Source organism: Octopus bimaculoides, chromosome 21 (genome assembly GCF_046866305.1).
Source record: "Octopus bimaculoides isolate indiv1 chromosome 21, ASM4686630v1, whole genome shotgun sequence".
Lineage (NCBI taxonomy): Eukaryota > Metazoa > Mollusca > Cephalopoda > Octopoda > Octopodidae > Octopus > Octopus bimaculoides.
In genome coordinates, this window is record NC_142948.1 from 24,608,829 (window position 1) to 24,631,328 (window position 22,500).

At 38.7% G+C, this 22,500-nt stretch overlaps 1 protein-coding gene across 1 annotated transcript in view; it reads right to left on the reverse strand.

The window, feature by feature from the left end:
- The window catches only part of LOC106872633 (outer dynein arm-docking complex subunit 2), a 261,939-nt gene that overhangs the window by 74,691 nt on the left and 164,748 nt on the right, over positions 1-22,500 (reverse strand). Inside the window, exons 14-17 of the mRNA XM_089338944.1 lie at positions 18,137-18,247; positions 17,735-17,950; positions 14,923-15,104; positions 12,874-12,988 (exon numbers count right to left, since the gene is read on the reverse strand). Of these exons, the coding sequence (XP_089195070.1) occupies positions 12,874-12,988; positions 14,923-15,104; positions 17,735-17,950; positions 18,137-18,247 (624 nt within the window). The remainder of the gene's footprint in view (positions 1-12,873; positions 12,989-14,922; positions 15,105-17,734; positions 17,951-18,136; positions 18,248-22,500) is intronic.

Consider the following 22,500-nt stretch of genomic DNA (forward strand, 5'->3'; position numbering starts at 1 on the left):
GAGGATGTTGAAAAAAGGTTCCTGTATGCAGTTGGTCATCTTGCTAGAAATAGATGTCAAATCTCCCTCAAATCAGACCTTGCTGTCTTGAGCAAGGAAAGGGCACATCTAGTCCCAGACATACATTTAAAAAGACAAGATGGTTATGGTCCGCACACCTTTGATCATAAGACTGCTCAAACTGGGTTGACTCGGGCTAAACAACAACAAAAGAATGTGTACACATACTCAGACAAGTGTCTTCTGGTATAGCCTGGGCTGGCCAATGCCTTGTGAATGAATTGGTAAATGGAAACGTTGTGGAAGCCTGTTGTATATATACAGTATATGTGAGTGTGTGTACATGTTTACACACACACACACACACACAAACATTTCATCATACTTTAATGTCTGTTTTTCATGTATGAATAAATATATTTTTGACTGGAGAAGGCCGGTTTGTGGGGTTTACTCTATTGCTTAGAGGGTGCTTCTTCTCCGGATTTGTTTTCTAAAAACGATATGAATATATATATGTGTGTATATATATATGTATATATATATATCATCATCGTTTAACGTCCGCTTTCCATGCTAGCATGGGTTGGACGACTTGACTGAGGACTGGTGAAACCGGATGGCAACACCAGGCTCTAATCTAAATTTGGCAGAGTTTCTACAGCTGGATGCCCTTCCTAACGCCAACCACTCAGAGAGTGTAGTAGGTGCTTTTACGTGTCACCTGCACGAAGGCCAGTCAGGCGATACTGGCAACGGCCACACTCGAAATGGTGTCTTTTATGTGCCACCCGCACAAGCCAGTCCAGGGGCACTGGCAACGATCTCGCTCGAAAATCCTACGGAAGCCAGTCAGGCGGGTACTGGCAACGGCCACACTCAAAATGGTGCATCTTATGTGCCACCCGCACAAGAGCCAGTCCAGGGGCACTGGCAACGATCTTACTTGGCTTGCCGGGTCTTCTCACGCACAGCACATTTCCAAAGGTCTCGGTCAGTAGTCATCACCTCGGTGAGGCCCAATGTACGAAGGTCTTGCCTCACCACCTCAGCCCAGGTCTTCCTGGGCCTACCTCTTCCACTGGTTCCCTCAACTGTTAGGGTGTGGCACTTTTTCACGCAGCTATCCTCATCCATTCTCACCACATGTCCATACCAGCGCAATCGTCTCTCTTGCACACCACAACTGATGCTTCTAATGTTCAGCTTTTCTCTCAAGATACTTACACTCTGACGGGTATTCACATTGACATTATATTCGAAACGCCAGTGTTAGAATGGTGGCAGCTGATGAAGGAAATGTTCTCTATGTGGCCTGTGTGTTTTCTGTACTCTGTTTATCATTTTGTCTACGTTTTGTTTGCAACGTCATGTACCCAGATATGCATCTATATATACAGGTAGATGTAGGTATGTACATACATGTACGTATATATGCATATACTCATTTATTATTTGTATTATACACACACACACACACATCTACATATATATATATATATATATGCAAAAGAAATATTGGTCGTAGATAGATGGATAGAAGATAAACATATATCTACATGTACGTATATATGTTTATGTGTGTCTTTGTCTCTATGTTTGACCCCATCTACTGCTTGACAAGTGGTGATAGTTTGTTTATATCCTTGTAACCTTGCAGTTCAACAAAAGAGGTACTGATATAATAAGTATCAGTCCTGGAGTCAATTTGTTCAACTAAACCCTTTAATCTGATGCTCCAGCATAGCCACAGTCCAATGACTGAAACAAGTAAAATAATTATTAAAAAGACAACATATCACCTGATGGGAAGGGGAAGAAAGTGAACAGGGGGTTAGGTTACTATGACAACAGCATATGTTCTCTCACCTGACTTAAGTCAAGAAATAGGGGCTGCAGCAGGGAATTGGGTTGGAGGTGTTGCAGCAGAGCCCTTTAGGGGGTTAGCAGATGTGTTCTGAAATGCTATTAGGTACATTAGGGGTCTCCACAGCTCCCTAAATATGTGCTTGTGTGTGTGTGCGTAATAATTTCTAAGAACATTTTTCCTTCAAATTTTGTGACTGTATCAAGAATTTTTTGCAAAAGCTTTATACACCCCCCACACACGCACACGCACATGCGCACACACACACACACCTATATATACATACATACATACATGTATGTCTATGTGTATGTATGTGTATGTGTGTGTATATATATATATATATGAGTGTATATATATATATATATATATGTATATATGAGTGGTTGGCGTTAGGAAGGGCATCCAGCTGTAGAAACTCTGCCAAATTTAGATTGGAGCCTGGTGTTGCCATCCGGTTTCACCAGTCCTCAGTCAAATCGTCCAACCCATGCTATATATATATATCATCATCATCATCATCATCATCGTTTAACGTCCGCTTTCCATGCTAGCATGGGTTGGACGATTTGACTGAGGACTGGTGAACCAGATGGCTGCACCAGGCTCCAATCTGATTTGGCAGACTTTCTACAGCTGGATGCCCTTCCTAACGCCAACCACTCCGAAAATCTTTGCATATGATTCCAAACTCCGGAAAGCCATAAACGGTATGGGAGACCGAACATGCCTTCAGCTAGATCTGTTTGTTGTTGTCCAATGGGAGGAAAAAAACAACATGCTTCTAAATGAAGATAAGTTTGATTTGATCCACTTTGGAAAAGTGGATACTCTGAAATTACCAAATGATCTTCCCTTGGGCGACTCTCTAGCGTCATCCAACAACACCAGAGACCTTGGAGTAATTAATTGTTGATAACAATCTAAGCTGGAGTTCCCATATAAACAGCAAGGTTGACTTGGCCCGCAAGATATGCTCCTGAACTCTGAGAACTTTCTGGTCTAGAGATGCCTCCACCATCATCTTTCTCTACTCTACTTTTGCCCGACTCCACCTTGAATGCTGTTGCCCACTGTGGTCTCTCCATACGAAGCAACTGATTATGAAAGTTGAAAACACTCCAGAGGTCAATTACGAGAAAGACAGACGGCATGAGAGGCATTGACCATTGAGGTCAACTAAAAAAACTCAATCTCTACTCTCTCTCTAATGCTGCTGGGAATGCTACATCATTTGTGTGATGTGGAAAATATTCCATCAATATTGCACAAATGATGTTAATTATAAAATCCATCCAAGACTTGGCCCCCGTGCTATCGAACTCAGGACACATAGCAACATTACATCACAATATATATATATATATTTACATATACATACATACATACATACATATATATATATATATATATATATATATATATATATATATATATATATATATATATATATACACATATACATATATACATATATATATGCATTTACATATATATATATATATATATATATATATATATATATATATATATATATATATATATATATATATATATATATATATATATATGTATATATATGTATGTATGTATGTATGTATGTATGTATGTATATGAGAAGATGGTGAAAAGTTCCTGGTTTCAGGAAAATTAAAATATAGGAGGATCAGTTAATTATGATGTCATTCAACACATTCCACTCTCAGATTCACACAATTATTGCAGCAGTCCTTCAGTTTTTCTAAGCTCTGTAAAAGAATTTGGAAAGTTGGGCCTCCAGCCAGGCCTTTCGGGATACCTTTAAAGTTAGAACTTTTCAACAACCCCTCATGTGTACACACACACACACTCATGGAAAGAGAAAGAGACCTTGTGTGTGTGAGTGTATGTGTGATGTGAATGTCTATTTATAATAACATTGCGTGTATGTGCATGTATGTGTGTGTGTGTGTATGTGTGTGTGTGTGTGTGTGTGTGATAGAAACCTATAACATAGCTAAGGGGGTTGTGTATAAAACCTGTGTGATTGTTTTTGGTTTTGTTGTTGCTGTCCTCTAGCCCCAAGCCAGCCCTTAATAGGATCAGCAGCTGTGTCCTGAATAATCAAGTAAACTAGGGTTCTGTTCAGCTCCCTAAAATGGAATAGTGGTGGTGGTGGTGGCGACGGTGGTGGTGGTGGTGGTAGTGGTGATGAAATGTCATGCCTTCTATGATCTACATACTGCATATAATCTTTTTAGGGGACTAACTGACATATGGGGCTTACTGAGAAATGGGGAAGAGAATGAAAGTTTGTGGTGTGTGAATGTGTGGGTGTGTATGTGGAGGTGTGTATGTGTGTGTATGTATGTGTGGGTGTGTATGTGTGGGTGTATATGTGTGGGTGTTGGATGTAAAGGGTTTTATGTAGTTTGTTGTGGGGGAAGAGGATGTACACCCCTACCATATCTATCTATCTATTTATCTATCTATCTATCTATCTATCTATCTATCTATCTATCTATCTATCTATCTATCTGCTTGTCTGTCTAACTATTTACTTATCTGTCTTCATCTATCCATCCATCTATTCAGCTATCCATATATTTATTTGGCTAGCCATCCATCTGTCTGCCCATCTGTCTGTCTACACTCAAATGAAATGTAGGTACATGTGTAAGGTAGAGGAGAGGGGTGTTTAATATGAGTGGAGTTTTGGGAGGGAATAGGGATCCATAGTACTGTTCTTTAGCCTCAGGTCAGATCTAATCAGAGAAGACCAAAGATTAAAGACATTCCTTCCATAACCATCATGGCTGATTTTATTTTCTTCAGACAAACAAGGTGGATATTTTTTCATGTCTCTTTTTTCAGGAACATCTTGATCATCATCATCATCATCGTTTAACGTCCACTTTCCATGCTAGCATGGGTTGGATGATTTGACTGAGGACTGGTGAACCAGATGGCTACACCAGGCTCCAATCTGATTTGGCAGAGTTTCTACAGCTGGATGCCCTTCCTATGCCAACCATTCCGAGAGTGTAGTGGGTGCTTTTACGTGCCACCGGCATGAAGGCCAGTCTGGCGGCACTGGCAACGACCTCACTCGAATGCCTTTTCATGTGCCACCGGCACAAGTGCCAGGAAGGCGACGCTGGTATCAATAAACAGTCAACAACGTTAGAGAGCATAAAGATGAAAGTTGTTGAAGAAAAGTTAGCTGACATGGAGAACTGGAAGCCATCTGAAAAAGAATTACCTGGAAAAGAATTACCTGTATCATAATGGTTTGTGCCAACATCATGACTACTGCTCAATGGTCTGTGAACACTGTAAAGGTTGTAAGATGTGAGATGGACAGCTGTAACAGTGACTGCGAAGCTATGGCCAGCAGGAAAGGACACAGTAGATGTTCTGACTGCATCAACTTGCCAGAATTCATTCCCACATTCTTTGAACAGGACCTTAGGCTCATTTCAGATGGCTATGTGAAGTTGCTGGAGACTGTAGTCAAACAATGGCTGGAGAAGGTTGCTGCTGGAAGGCCATATGTGTGGCATTGAGACTCAGTTCCTTGCAATACTTCTAGAAAGAGTCAGAAGTGGTTGCTGTAGTATTTCTACCACTTCAACTGCCCCAATTCCTGGCCTCTAATTCTCCCAATTGTAATCCTATATTTGGGGCATGGTTGAGAAAGACACCAACCGGGAAATGAATTCACTACCCCATGATTGTGAACCCAATGCTCTACCCACTGAACCATGCACCTTCACATTATAGTATATCTAGGATTACATTAGTCAATGTATCTTTTGAGAAGATTGAACTATTTTTTTTTTGTATGAAGTTGAGTGACCGCATAGAAGTTGCTTCTCATGTTTTGTTGGTATGAAAAGAAATTTATAGAGCATGTATGAGTAAATTGGGTGATAGGATAGGATGGATGCAAGTGTATGTGTGTGTGTATGTGTGTGTATGTGTGTGTGTGTGTGTGTGTGTGTGTGTGTGTGTGAGAGAGAGAGAGAGAGAGAGAGAGAGAGAGAGAGAGAGAGATAAAGAGATATAATATGTTTAAGATTTTGAGATTAAGGAAAAAGTTTTCAGAATGTATGTTTGGCAGATATAGAAGAGCATGTGCATGTGTGTGTATGTGTATATGGTTAGGAAATACAGTGTGCGTTACATAAATGATAATTAGGATGATATGGAAAACGTGGAAACTTGTGATAGACACCATGGTATCTGCCCAGATGATATATCCCTCCAAACACACATTTATATATATATATATATATATATATATATATATATATATATATATATATTTAGATGTATATATGTGTATGAGTGTGTATGTGTGTGTGTGTGTGTCTATGGGAATGATGAGGAGTGAATGTGTGTGTGTGTATTATATATATATATATATATATATATATAGTGTGTGGGTGTAGATTGAAAAATAGGAAAAAAATACAGCCTATGTATATAAGTATTCTGTGATGTGTAAATGGATGTATATATGTATGTGATGGAGATGATATACCCAAGTATATATATATAGGGAGAGAGAGAGAGAGAGAGAGGAGGAAAGATGTGTGTGTGTAGTAGGGGAAAGGGATATACCGTATGTATAGAGGGGGAAAGATATAGCACATGTGTGTATATGTGCGTGTGTATATGTGTTCTGTACAAAGTATCTATCTGAGCTAAGTTATATTTATGATTAAGAAAGGAGATATATATGTGCATATGTGTGTCCTGGGGTAGATTTTCAAAATGGTAATTAAAAAGGGTGGCTGTTATTTACACTTTTACTGTTTTAGGTTTTCAATGGGTTTTTTTATAAGACTGACAATGGTCGTTGAGTTTAAACCTAGGCGTTAAGAGTTGCTGATGACGATTGGGATGGTCTACATCAAAATCTGAAATTGCGATCCGGCTATGTACGCTGGAGATTTACCTCCCTTTGTTAGTCATTAAGTCAGTGCTTTTGTGAATTTTGAGTTGTTTTCACTCTTATTTTTAGCAAAAGCACTTTTGTGATCTCTATTAATTTTGCCTTTAGGTTCTAATTACTAGCAAGCCATCCTTTTTAATTTATACACACACACATATATATGTGTGTGTGTGTGTGTGTGTGTGTGTATATATATATATATATATATATATATATATATGTATAGTTGGAATTTATACACACACACATATATATATGTGTGTGTGTGTGTGTGTGTGTGTGTGTATATATATATATATATATATATATATATATATATATATATATGTATAGTTGGAATTTACAAAAAGCAAACAAAACAAAAGACAAAGATGGGTGTGTAAACAAACAGATATATTAGTTTAATGCTCAGGAAGTGAGAAAGTCTTTTACATTTCGAGCCTACGCTCTTCAGCAGAAAGGAACACGAGGAAATAAACAGAGAGAGAAAATAAATAAATATATATATATATATTTCGTATGTGTATTTCGTGTGCAAGATTCTTGATGTGGATACGTGTGTTGAAAGAAATACAATTAAACCTTAGGAGAGGCATTATGCTGGTAATAAACACACGCACTGGTTCAGTCCTTTATTAATTTATATAGTTTTTTGTTAAATTATTTCATTGCACTCTTGCAATCTCTTCAGTAACTTGTCTCTCCACTTCCATTTATTTTGAATGTATGATCTGGCGTTGTTTTGGCGTTGTTTCGAAACTGTTCGGTATGAGCATGTGAGTGTGTGCAAGCTCGTATGTGTGCATGCTCATATGTGTGTACGCACTTATGTGTTCATGCTTATATGTAAGTATGTGCATCCATATGTGTGTTTGTAACAATTTCGTTTATATCAAATCAGATAGAGACTTTTTAAAAATTTTAATTTAATTTATTTATTTACTTCATATTCCGCATCATATGTGTGAACAACGCATGCAACCATGGGCAATTGTAAGGCCCTCATGTACGTGTATTTGGTGTTCAAAATTGGTTGCGTTTCAGTTATGAGGACTGACTCCTGTATTTGTCACAACAATGCGTCACCGGGGTGTCTAGACAGGATTTCTATGCTAATTCTGTCCAGTACACATCATGGTGGTGTACTGGGCAGAATTAGCATAGAAATCCTGTCTAGTTTCGAAACAACTCCAAAACAACGCCAGATCATACATTCAAAATAAATGGAAATGGAGAGACAAGTTACTGAAGAGATTGCAAGAGTGCAATGAAATAACTTAACAAAAAACTATATAAATTAATAAAGGACTGAACCAGTGCGTGGGTTTATTACCTTCATAATGCCTCTCCCAAGGTTTAATTGTATATATATATATATATGTAGTGAAACTACCTATCGTCACTAGATACAAAACTGCTATCGCCATTCTTCTCATTTAAATATAAACAAACACGAACGTAGGGGAAAACACCAGCCTTGTCATCACATGACTGATTATTATTTGAAGCGGCAAATTCTTCGAACCTTTCCCGCCAGAACGCAAACTGACCAATCACGGCCCCTAATAAGGTCACGTGATAGAGTATTAAACTGAAGCCATCGGGAGCCAATAGTTTGTTATAAATAGCTTTAACTCGGCGGCCAAATTGGTCTCGGTCCAGTTTCTCTTTAAGAGCTGTTCCGCGTACCACGCGACAGCAGCAGCAACAATCAGCCAGCGGCCACTTCAACAGCTTCGTCCAGCCAACGATGACCACCGCCGTCGCCACATCAGCAACAAGAGTCTACGACTACTATCCAGCATCATCGTCATGACCAACACGATTACTACCAAGCAGCTTCTACACCACCAGCGTCAACACGACTTACTATGTACACCAAACCACCGCGGCACCTCTCTCTCTTCGATTCTGTTAGGTGACTTAGCTTCACCACATAATAAACAGACAAGAGATCTCAGCCTGCGATAAACGTCTGTCCTCAAGGCCCTGGCATCGAAGCCAAAACACAACTAGTGATAAGCTCTGCCAAACGACGAACGACGAACATCTGTATAACAAGAATCACGGCCCGGCATCGATGCCGCGACATCACAACTAGTGATCAGCTCTGCCACACTCAGCCTCCCCAACTTCACATACAGAACTTTTCCTAGAGTGTACTAAAGAACTGGTATTAATTGCTCACGTGTTATTGACTCTCTTTCTATCTGCTGTAATAACTCACATACACATACATGTATCACTCACATACACACACTTTTCTTTGTATGACGGCCTGTCTTTGATTATGTTATTATATGTCGCATTCACACTCTCACACAGACATACATCTTTAACGCCATAATAAATATCTCTGTTATTCATCTTATACGGTTGTGGTCTTTCATTACTGGTCATCTATGTTATCGTCGTATAACATATCATGAATATCATCTTTGATATATATTATTGTGTGTTCGACCGTGTGACACGTGTAAATAAAAGGAGTCCTCTGTTTTTCCATTCGTCACCATTTCTCCTTTTTTGAGTACACACGGTCGTTCCTTACATATATATATATATATATATATATATATATATAGATATTTCATACCAAGACACATAAGAGAAGAAAAAGATCCATCATCATCATCATCATCATCATCATCATCATCATCGTTTAACGTCTGCCTTCCATGCTGGCATGTCCTAATATCTAAACAGTCCCTGGATGGTTATTTTCAACGAATTCCAGATAAATCACCTTTCGCAGGATATATCTCTATGAACAATAGCTCTCTACTCAAATGGGTTATGATGTCCACAGAATGACTCATATTAAACATCATTTCCAGGTGGTGCTATTAAATTAGACATGGCCTTGGCCAATGCTGGCTGAAGCTTTTCTTAGCATCATATGTATATGTTATATATATATATATATATATATATATATATATATATATATAGGTTCAAAAAAAAGGAAAAAGACAAAAAACAACAACGTGAGGACGTGATACAAATTGTGTTACAAGATGCTCGAGGAAAGGAAAGAGAGATAGGTAGATTGATAGATATTATATATATATATCATATATACATGCATTATATATCTCATATGTGTGTGTGTGTGTGTACTACATGGTTAAATCACAAACAAAATTTGTAGAGCAAATCACTTTACAAATGTCAGTTAGGTCTTTTAGATGTGTGGGTTTATGTTATGCATGACAAGACAGAGGTGGAAGGGGAGAGAAAGAAAGACAGAGAGATAGGTATAGAGATAGATAGAAAGATAGAGAGAGGGAGAGGGAGAAAGAGAGATAGCTAGATAGATAGATAGAGAGAGACTCATAAAGGATATTTTATATTATTCTGCATGACACCAGTTTAAAGTTTGTCTGAGAGACATTAATAACCATATTTCATTGCATCAGTAGAGCATTTGTATTTAAAAGTGAGCACAATGTTACTTCAAAGTGAGATTAGTATTTTTTTAAAATTTTTTTTATCAAAGTGTTTTTCAAATTTAACACATGACACATCAAGGTGAGCATATTTCACTTAAACAATACTTTTAAACAATGAGCTCATGTCATTCGATAATGCACCCACTTACCATGGGATCGAAGTCTGTATCTGAGGTGTGTGTGTGTGTGTGTTTATATACTTCTATACATATTTGTTGTCTGAAACATCTGCTTAATGTATTTGTTTATGTTTAAATCCTATGGAGGAATGTTTCTTGTATATTAAATATCCAGGAGTGGCTGTGTGGGAAGTAGCTTGCTTACCAACCACATGGTTCCGGGTTCAGTCCCACTGCGTGGCACCTTGGGCAAGTGTCTTCTACTATAGCCTCGGGCCGACCAAAACCTTGTGAGTGGATTTGGTAGACGGAAACTGAAAGAAGCCTGTCGTATATATATGTATATATATATGTATGTATGTGTGTGTATATGTTTGTGTGTCTGTGTTTGTCCCCCCAACATCGCTTGACAACCGATGCTGGTGTGCTTACATCCCCGTAACTTAGCGGTTCAGCAAAAGAGACCGATAGAATAAGTACTAGGCATCCAAAGAATACGTCCTGGGGTCGATTTGCTCGACTAAAGGTGGTGCCCCAGCATGGCCGCATTCAAATGACTGAAACAAGTAAAAGAGTAAAAGAGTAAGATATAGTACTTTGCCCTAGTACTTTACCAGAGTACTTTAAATTTTCTCTGCTAGAGACTTGTGCAGCAGGAGTGAATAATTGTGAAGATGTTACAATAGACACACAGTGAGATATAATATTCTCTGAAAATCATTAATGGTTTTTTTTTTATTGCTGCAGTATTCCCTTAAAAGTGGAGGCAAGCGGCTTTGTGGTTAGGGTGTCAGCACCATGATCATAAGATTGTGGTTTCGATTCTTGGACCGGGTGATGCGTTGTGTTCTTGAGCAAAACACTTCATTTCACATTGCTCCAGTCCACTCAGCTGGCAAAAATGAGTAACGCTGTGATGGGCTGGCGTCCCATCCAGCTGAGGAACACATATACCATTGAAACTGGGAAACTGGGCCCATGAGCCTGGCTAGGCTTTAAAAGGGCGCATTTATTGTGGAGGCGCAATGGCCCAGTGGTCAGGGCAGCAAACTCGCAGTCGGAGGATTGTGGTTTTGATTCCCAGACTGGGTGTTGTGTGTGTTCGTTGAATGAAAACACCTAAAGCTCCACAAGGCTCTGGCAAGGGGTGGCAGTGACCCCTGTTGTACTCTTTTGCCCCAACTTTCTCTTATTTTTTCTTCCTGTTCCTTGAATAAAGCTGCAATGGACTGGCATCCTGTCCAGCTGGGGGGGGGGGGGAACACATACGCCATAGAAACCAGGAAACTGGGTCCATGAGCCTGGCTAGGCTTTAAAAGGGCGCAAAAACAAATTCCCTTAAAAACCTCCTTCTCACCATCACCACCATGTTCCACCCTTCACACTTTTACGAAAGCATCCACTCTCTTATCCCCTCTCATGACTCACTCTCTGTGTCCTCTCTTCTGCTTACCTTCTTGTACCTTGAAAATTTGCTCTAGTACCCCCATCATGACTTTTCTTTTATCTTCAACCATATCTCTCCTCTGTTGCAAGACACCTACGCTTGTCCCTCTACCATACTTTAGTCTTCTGACACCCACCTGGAATAAAGCTACCCACTTCCAACTTCCAACTTCCCTGCCCAATGGAACATGCTGTCATAGGCTGGATGGTTTGATAGGATCTGTTTAGTAACTCGCAGGGGCAACTGGTCACATACGCATACATTTAAATGTGTGAGTGTGTATCATGATCATCATTTAATATCTATGTTCAATGCTGGCTCGAGTTGGATGGTTTAACAGGATCCAACTGGTCCAAGGACTACATTGTTCTCCAATCTCTGCTTTGGCATGGTTTCTACAGCTGGATGCTCTTCATAATACCATCCATGGTATGTACTGGGGAATTTTTTGTGCCAAGGACATGCGTAAGCTTATGACTGCTGAGGACATGCATAAGCTTGCAAGGAATGAAGCTAGTATGCTCTGCTGTATGTGCATATATGACAGAGTGTAAGCACCCTGAGAGAAAAGTTGCACCAGGCTCCAGTCTGTTTAGACTTAGTTTCTACTGCTGGATGCTCTTTCTAATGCCAACAACTCTACAAAGTGCATATTTTATGTGTCACTGGCACAGGTGCCGTTTACCTACCACTGGCATGGGTGCCTTTTATGTGTCAGCAACACTGGCCATGACCATCATTTCACTTAGCTTGACATGTCTTCTCAAGCACAACAAATTGCCAAAATTCTTGACCCCTTGTCATCTTCTCTGTGAGACTCAACAACTGAAGAGCATATTTCACCACCTCATCCCAAGTCTTCCTGGGTCTACCTCTTCCACAGGTTCCCTCCACAATTAGAAACCAGTACTTCTTTACACAGCTGTTCTCACCCATATGCATCACAATATAAAAAAAAATTATAAAAAACACCAGACAAACAAAACAGTAATTTAACTGATATAAAAGATGAGCAAGGATTGGATTAAGCGAGATTAAAGGATTCTTACCTTAGCATTTTCTATACAAGGACAAATGGCCCAAGCAGCGCTTGAGATGACTTCAGGGTTTTGATTTTTTAGCAGTGACCATAGCAACCTGACACCATCCAGCTGTTCAATGATTCTGAAAGTTGAAACAGTAAGACATCTTAAAACTTTAGCATTTAAACTGGCCATATTAGGCCTAAATATTCCACGTTTTACATTCAAACTGACCAGATTCAGCCTCTCGCACTTATCATACAATGTCCTTCTAAAACTATTCTCATATTGAAATCTAGAAGTTGTGAGATAATTCATGATTAACTCAAACCATTTTGAATAAAGAAGCATTACATTTACAGAAAATATATATATATATATAAGGGTGTTGAAAAGTTTCTGACTTTGGGTAAAAGAAAATACAGGAGGATCAGGTAATTATGATTTTATTCAATGTATTACATATTCCCCTCTCAGATTTGCACATTTATTGCAGTAGTCTCTCAGTTTTTCTGAGCTTTGTAAAAGCACTCAAAAGGCTGGACCTTCAGCCAGGCATTTTATGACATCCTTAAAACCAGGAACTTTTCTGCACTCACTCATATATCTATACTATAAATTGCAGTGTTCTTGATTGCTTGATTGATTGATTGCTTGATTGAGTGTCGGAAGATTCACTCGAGAACGGTGCAGTGGAATCGCGTGAAATTCAGCACAGAGTGGCAGCATGGTCTGCTCATGTTCAGGAGATTTTTATTGCCCTCCAACTCCCATGGTTACCGAGATAATCGATTATTACTTTTTAAGATAGCAATATCCCATTCAAAGTGGGGAGGGGCGATTTTGTTGCCTTTCCCATGCGCAAAATTTTACGAAAAACCAGCACAATAAAGATTATTTTTTCCCAAGTAATGTGGCTGGGTTTGTTTTTCGAAAATTTTAATCAGAGGCACAGAAAAAAAATAATTTCAATTTTTTTGTGCATTAAAAAAAAAAGCTATAGCTTACGCTCTTTCTAATTGCTATGTTTTTTTTAACTTCAGTTACAAATGTCTTCAAACGTCGACATTCAAACAGCTTTTCCATATTGAGACAAACGGACTCTGCACAATTGTATCCATCCGGGAACGCGTTTTCAATAATTGAAATTCACAATTCTAATCAGTGTACATGAACGTCCAACCTATGATTGATCTTGAACAGTTTCGATTAACATTCTTGTGTCGCCAATACAACAACCGCACTACCATATATTTTTCTTTTAAGGCGAGGTTATACCACAAATAAGGTTCCGTGAAGTTAGTTTTACAATATCGACCCAAAAAATCCTTAGCATCGTATTGTTTTTGGGTTGTTCTTAATTTTTTTTTGTTTTTGGAATTTTTGTTTTTTTTAATTTTTAGTTCTTTTTATTATTCAAAATATACATAGGAAATAGCCTTTAACCAAATCCACCACACTGCCCGAGTGAAACCGCTAGTATATATATATATATATATATATATATATATATTCAATCCAAACATAAACAAGCAAGAAAAAACAGAGGCAGCTACCAGTATTCCATAGAGAAAAGAAAAATTTAAGGGAACTAAGAGAATCTGGAATGAACAACAAAGGAACCAAATATGTTAGGAGGAACAAAATAGTTAAGAATATACACCTAGGTGCAAGGGTGGCTGTGTGGTAAGAAGCTTGCTTCCCAACCACATGGTTCCAGGTTCAGTCTCACTGCATAGTACCTTGGGCAAGTGTCTTCCACTATAGCCTCAAGCCAACCAAAGCCTTGTGAGTGGATTTGGCAGACGGAAACTGAAAGAAGCTCATTGTTTATATGTTTGTGTCTGTGTTTGTTCCTCATTACTGCTTGACATCCAGTGTTGGTGTGTTTACATCCTCATAGCTTAGTGGTTCAGCAAAAGTAACTAATAAAATAAGTACCAGGCTTTAAAAAACAAAAGCACTGGGATCAATTCATTCGACTAAAAAAATTCTTTAAAGGAATGCCCCAGCATGACCATAATCTAATGACTGAAACAAGTAAAAGATAAAACATAAAATATAAAAGACAGATACCTCATACTTTCTATCTCCTCAGCACACTGTCCGACTGCTCTTGTAACATTAATTAGCAACGCTTGGTTAGTTCCAGTGAGCAGGTTGACCAGTTGGGTTATACCACCTGCCTTCCTAATGGTTTGACGGTTTGGTGGGTCCCTAGCAAGCTCCCCTAGGGCTCCGACAACATTTACCAACACCTTCAGAAAGGAATAATTGTAAAGGTTTATGTAGACAAAGGTTGGGAATTGTAAATTTTGGAAAAAAATCTTGGTGGATGGTCAGATGGATGGATAGATGGATGGATGGATGGGTGGTGGGATGACTGGATGAATGGATGGATGGCTGGTCAGATGGTTGGATGACTGGGTGGATGGATGGATGGTCAGTTGGTTAGATGGGTAGATGGATGGATGAATGGATGGATGGCTGGTCAGATGGTTGGATGACTGGGTGGATGGATGGATGGTTGGATGGAGAGTCAGATGGTTAGATGGGTAGATGGATGGATGGTTTTATGAATGGATGGATGGATGGTCAGTTGGTTAGATGGGTAGATGGATGGATGAATGGATGGATGGATGGTCAGATGGATGGTCAGATGGTTAGATGGCTGTACTCTTCACATATTTCTCAGGCAGAATCAGTGTGACACAGAGTGTAACAAGGCTGTTCCAATGAAATTATTGGTGCAATCTTTCCTATGGGCTTCTTGACAGTTTCTGTCTTTCCTATGGGCTTCTCGACAGTTTCTGACTCATGTGGCATGAGCCCACTAGAGGATAAAGAAAATCGCACTTGGCCAAGGTTAAAGTGGAAACACCTGGCTTAGTGGTTAGGGTGTTGGATTCCTGGCCATAAGAATGTGGTTTCAATTCCTGAATTGGTCGATGTATTGTGTTCTTGAGCAAAACACTTCATTTTATGTTGCTCCAGTCCACTCAGCTGGCAAAAATGAATATTTTTGCGATGGACTGGCCTCCCATCCAGTGGGGAGCATATATGCCTGAGAATCTAGGAAACTGGCCCTATGTGTCGCTATGACACGAGGAGCTTTATCCTTTTTTTTTTATTCAAAGTTACAGCTTGCCACCCTCATAATAATTACTTCTTAAAGTACAAGGCCACCAATTTTAAAGGACTAAGGTTCGTTGATCACATCAACCTCAGTATTTGACTGGTACTTTATTGTACAGATCTTAGAGAAATAAAAGGTGAAGTTGCCTTCAGAGAAATTTGAACTCAGAATGTAAAGAGCTTGAGCAAATACTACAAAATATTTTTTCCAGTGCTCTAATGATACTGCCAGCTCACGCTTGTTAAATATATTACTTTATTAACTTTCCAACAAACAATAACGACCAGCCATGGGAGATGAGGAATGTTGGAGGGTGGTATTGAAGCTAACAACCATTCAACAAGGCTGCATTTCAAAAAACTTCTTTTTTATTCTACCAAACCATCATCATCATCATCGTTTAACATCCGCTTTCCTTACTGGCATGGGTTGGACGATTTGACTGAGGACTGGCGAACCAGATGGCTGCACCAGGCTCCAATCTGTTCTGGCAGAGTTTCTACAGCTGAATGCTCTTCCTAACGCCAACCACTCCGAGAGTGTAGTGCGTGCTTTTTACATGTCACCAGCACAAGGGCCAGTCAAGCGGTACTGGCAACGGCCACGCTCAAAATGGTGTTTTTTACATGCCACCTGCACGGGAGCCAGTCCAGCTGCAACGACCTCGCTCGAATGATTTTCTAATGTGTCACCTGCACAGGAGCCAGTCCAGTGGCACTGGCAACGACCTCGCTAGAATTGTTTTATAAAATATACTCAACCCTTTTGTTACCATATTTCTATTGAAATACAGTCTGTCTTTGTTTCAATCAAATTTGAAAATAATGAAAGACTTAGTGAAATAAGCTGGTGCTAGAACATAAATTAACATGGAATTTGAAGGAAGGCTTTAATTTAGATTATTTTGAAACAGGAAATTTGCATCAGAGAATCAGTGTAGGTCTCCGATGGGTTGTTATCAATAAGTTTAACTCTTTCATTACCCTATTTTTGTTAAAATACACTACTTCAGTTTCAATTAATTTGGAAAATAATGATGATTTTAGTGAAATAAATTTGTCATTATCAACCCTTTTGTCGCCATATTTCTGTTGAAATAAATTACTTTTGCTGCACTTAATTTTGAAAATAGAGAATTTTGTAAAATAAGTTTGTCATTATTAAGCTGGTGTTTAGAACATAAAGCTACATGAAATTTTGATGGAAAGTGTAATTTAGATAATTTTCGAAACAATAAGTTTTTTTTCATAGAAACAAGAGTTAATCGCAGAAACTAATGAATGGTAGAAAAAACAAAACAAAACAAAACAACAAAAACCATTTCAGAATGCCTCCAACTTCTACCATAACTTTTTACTTTTTATTTTATTTTTAAAAATTTCTTTGAATTTTTATGCTTTAAGCATAATTTATAATTACTCTAAGCAATTAATTTCAACTGTAGATAAAGAAATACAAACAGAATGTTTCTAAAATTTGAATTAGTTGAAAAAAAAAAAAATGGTTTAAATAGAATTGAAAATCAACTGCAATGTTTTCCAGTAAGATGATAATGATGATGATGATGATTATATAAAAATGATAATGATAATGTCGGTTGTATCAAAATGATAATGGTGATGGTGGTGATGATGGTGGTAGTGATGATGATGATGATGATGTTGATGGTGGCAATGATGATGATGCTGATGTTGAATACATAGAAATAACAATGATGAGGATGTGAATAGCAATATGCAATACCAAAGTTACCTTCTCTGGTTGGTTGCTCAACAAGGCCACAAGCTGTTCTATGGCCTTCAGGTCACGGAACTGAACCAAGTTTTCCCGACTAATGGAACATTTCCAAATTGCACCAGTGGCTGCAGCCAGCAACTCCTTGTTGTTACCTGATGACAATATGGCCACCAAAGGGGGAAGGCCCCCGTATTCTCGAACTAATTCACGGCTATCTTTATCCTCTGCACACTACAAGAGAAAAATCAGATGTAGAAGTGATTTGCAAAGTAACTCATTTTTGATTATTAAAAACAATTCCTTTGGCATATATATACAGGGTGAACCTGAAACCATTGGGTGGGAAGCAAACTTCTTAACCACACAGCCTTGTCTACACACCTTAATCTATATACCTGGTAATTGAAAGAAACTTACCTTAAATATTGCTAAGGCACAGTAGGTCTTCAGTTCCTCATTCTGACTCTTCAGATTCTTCACAAGATCTTCGATCATTCCTTCTGAATGGATCGCTGCTCTGTAACTTGGCTAGAAAAAAGCAGAAAGACAGAAACATCTTATGTTGGAATTTAAACTGAGTATGCGTAGATGATAGAAACAGGAGGAGTGAGAGTTAGATGGAATACAACCATACATTTGACTGGAGTACAGTCATATGATTAAGTTATACGTTTGACTGAGTAAAGCCATCAAGACTTATAGAGCTATACATTAAACTGGAGTATAGTCATACAACAGACTGAGTACAACCATGCATTAGACTGAGCATAGCCATACACCATATTTTAGACTGGAGTGTAGTTACACACTTGACTGAGTAAAGCCACCCACTCGAATGGGGTACAGCCATATGCTAGACTGGAGTAATCATATACTTGACTGAGTAGAGTCATACATTAGATTAGTGTGCAGTTATACACCAGACTGAGTACAGCCATACACCAGACTGGAGTATGGTCATACACTGCTGTGATTCTTAATCTTCTGTAGTTTAGCCCCCACCTCTCAGACTGACATTTTGTTTTTCAAAACAATAAACAATAAAAATCCCAGTGGGTCATTTTAATTAAGCAGGCACCAATTCTGTACAGTGGGTTTTTAAAATCCTTTTTATTGTGATATTCTCCTTAATCCAATCTAACTTTTATTTCTAACACTTAAATACAAAGAAACAGAAAAAAAAAAGAGAGATAAAAAAGAGGAAAAAAACAAAAACAAAAAGAAAGGTGGGGTAAAGTAGCAGAAGATCGAAGAGGGAGGGAGCTATGGGCCACATACCCCAGAACAAGTAGGGTGCTCAGCTGTGTCCTGTGGTAATGACCATGATGGCATTGCTGCAGAGAATGTCCAGTGACACATACTGCAATAACCACTCCACCTCATTTCTCTCATGAGCTACTGCTATCCCTATTTTGTGCAAGAAATTGGTAGTACAGGGGTCCTAAAACACCCGACATTTCGATGGTGACTAACACAAACTGATAGCAGCCAGCCAGGCCCCTGAAATTATTGACTTTCTTTCCTCCATGTTATGGGTGGCAACACCCAGGTTTGCAGCTGATTTGGAGAAAAGTTATTGTGGAAAATATCTCTCCTAGAATTTGAACTCCTGACTTGACTTTCACCACCGCCGCCACCGCCGCCACCACCGCCGCCGCCGCCGCCGCCACCGCCACTGCCACCACCACCACTACTACAACTACTGCAACCACCATCACAAACACCACTGCCACCAACACCACCACAACCACAACCACTACACTTTCTCCCTGTCCCTAACACCACTGTCACAAGCACAATGAACCCACTACCGCCACCACCACCACCATCACAAATATCATTGCCACCAGCACCAGTGTCAACACCACCGTCATTTCAAAGACCACAGTCACCAGCTCCAGTACCTCCACCACCACTGTGACCCCCACCACTAGCCCACCTCCTAACATATATAGTCATTGCTTACTCAACATTGATTCCTGACTTGAGCCATTGAACAGGATTTGAGAACAAGTTTTCCCCCTGGAAAGGTTGCTAGACCATCGTAGGTAGGTGTTCCAGTAGAACAAGTGACGGTGAACTGTCAAGGCAGTGAAGGACAAAGGATTGTTAGAGCATAAAATTACAAAACCTTGACATATTGCCATAGTAAACCTATATTAGAGGGACTGGGTGATTATTATCTCTTGTTAATTAAAATATTTGATTTAATTACAATTAGTGATGAAACATATTCCAAACTATGTGACAACAACAATAGTGACAATAACAAAAGAATAATAATTAACTAAAGAAAATTATGAAACCGAAACAAAAATTTTCTGTAGCTTGCTTGACTTCTCATACAAGACAGTCAAGTATCTCTCTCTCTCTCTCACCTGTTTCTCTCTCCTTCTGTGTGCATGTGTGTGTGTGTGTGTGTGTTTAGTTTTTGTATTTGATTTGCAAGACTTTTGATCTGAACCTGTGTGTTGAAACAGATTTTGTTATATCTTCCGAAGATGCAGCAATATATATATATATATATATATATATATATATATATATATATATATATACATATATGTATGTATGTATAAGAAAAAGAGGGTTTGAATATGCAGAGGTCTTTTAAAGATGTTTATTGACTTAATCATGATTTTCGATGAACTTAAAAAAATAATTATGAACTTCTTTTACTACCTATTTTGAACACACACACACACACATATATATATAAACAATTACATATAGGGTTATAGCAGCAGACACTTGTCCAATGTGCCCCACAGTGTGATTGAACCCCAAACTGTACAATTTCAAGGTAAATTTCTTAACCATACAGCCATGCCTGTAACAATAACAACAAGGCTAAGAAGAATTTCTTTTCTTTGATATGCATTATTGTCCAGTAAATTTCACAACCTATTTACACCTTCATTCTCTACGCTCAGTCGCATGTGACAGAAACACATTTACCCCTCAGTAGTGCATTTGTTTATTTTGCTGGCACACATAACTCACCCATGCATCATGCTTTCTATGGATCCTTTCCCAGAACATTTAGCCTCAATCTTTATTTATCTTTTTCTTTAAACCACAGCAAATATTTGTCTTTATTATCTTTGAATGTCTTTTAATATTTCTTTTTGAAAATTTTTTTGTTTGTGGCTCTTCTCAATAGCAAAGCATAAAAGGTTTGGATCTGTGAAAACTGGTTATGTTAAAATCAATTCAAAGATATTTAGCACAGCAAACAGCTACGTTTCTCTTGAGTGCACAACAGAAAGGTGTGTCTAAGTGAGTATTCAATTTACTAGACACAACAGCCAAATCTCAAAATCAATCTTTTTATTCTTAAAACTGAAGGACATATTGGATAATAATCAGCGTTGACTGAGCTGACCAATGACCAAATATATCCCAGCAGTGACCCACCCATTTTTATTGTTATTCAAACATCGTATACCTAGGAATACATTATTGCTTAACGCAATTTGGTCAAGATTGTAACATCTTTGATCATAGATCTGGAGGATCAATTCTGACTCATGGTTTAACAATCACAACAACTACAACAACAATAATACTAGTATGAGACAACATATGAATCTCTTTGTGATTGCAACACCTGCTAGAAACAGCTGCTGATTTTCACTGAAGCCACTCAAAAGTTTTAAAAAAACAAACTCAAAAAGCATAACCGAAGGATAGTGGATAATGTTAGGTTTAAACGAGAAGATATATGAACAGAGATATTACATCCATGACTGTCTCATCTTAATTTAGACACATGTCTACATAACCCCAGAATTTAGTCTTTGGTACTCTACAGAATGAAAAAGTTGGGTGCAGCAGGCTGGATGTTGATAATTTGGAATGGCTGAGTGGACTTTCAGCTTATTGAGGTGACAGTACTTTTTGGCACTGGAGGCAACCACACACACACACATTCACAACAAGAGAGAGAGAGAGGGATGGAGGAGAAGATTAAAACAACTAATGCCAAATAAGTCAGTGTTGAATCTGTGGCCCCAAAACAACACATACTCAATACACTATGTCTGAATAAGATGTAGGATGGTCCAGACTGGAAGGCCTTTGATCATGGGTTGGCTATATCAGTGCTGACCTGGGGCTAGACAATAACAACAACAGAAGCAGTACTAGCTTGAGTCAACAAAGCTGATTATTTATGATTACTTAATCTGTTTGAAATAACAGCCAAATCTCAGAGTTCCAGGATCAGGCACCTAACTGGTTCAGCCAATTTACTATCTTGGAGATACCTTTAACAAATAAAAAAAAATAAGATATAAAATGGACTAGTACCTATTTGATTGTAGGTTTGTTTGATCAGGGCTGAGACGATGTCAAACAAAAAAAACAAAAACTGAGCAATAACAACAACACTTATGTTTCTGATAGTAGACAGACAATTTGTCGACAGACAGTTGGCCAACAGACAACTTACAGACAGGACAATTGTATGGCATGGTGCAGAGTCCTGTTGCCAGACATAGGGTGTTCCAGTAGTCACTCTCTTGGCCCAGGGCGGCACAGCCTCCTCCAGGTACTTGATGTAGGCCTCCGTGTTGAGTTTGAGGCTGTGTGGGAATTGTCTGTCGGTGAATTGTCTGTTGGCGAATTGTCTGCACACAGTTTCTGATGTGCCTGTAAGAAAAGCTAACTTCTATATGGTCACTGGACTTGCAAGACATAGCTCACGTAAAATCATTGAAGCATCCGAGAGGAAGGCCAAACTAAACTAAACTAAAGTGTTCAGAGTCAGAATCCAATTA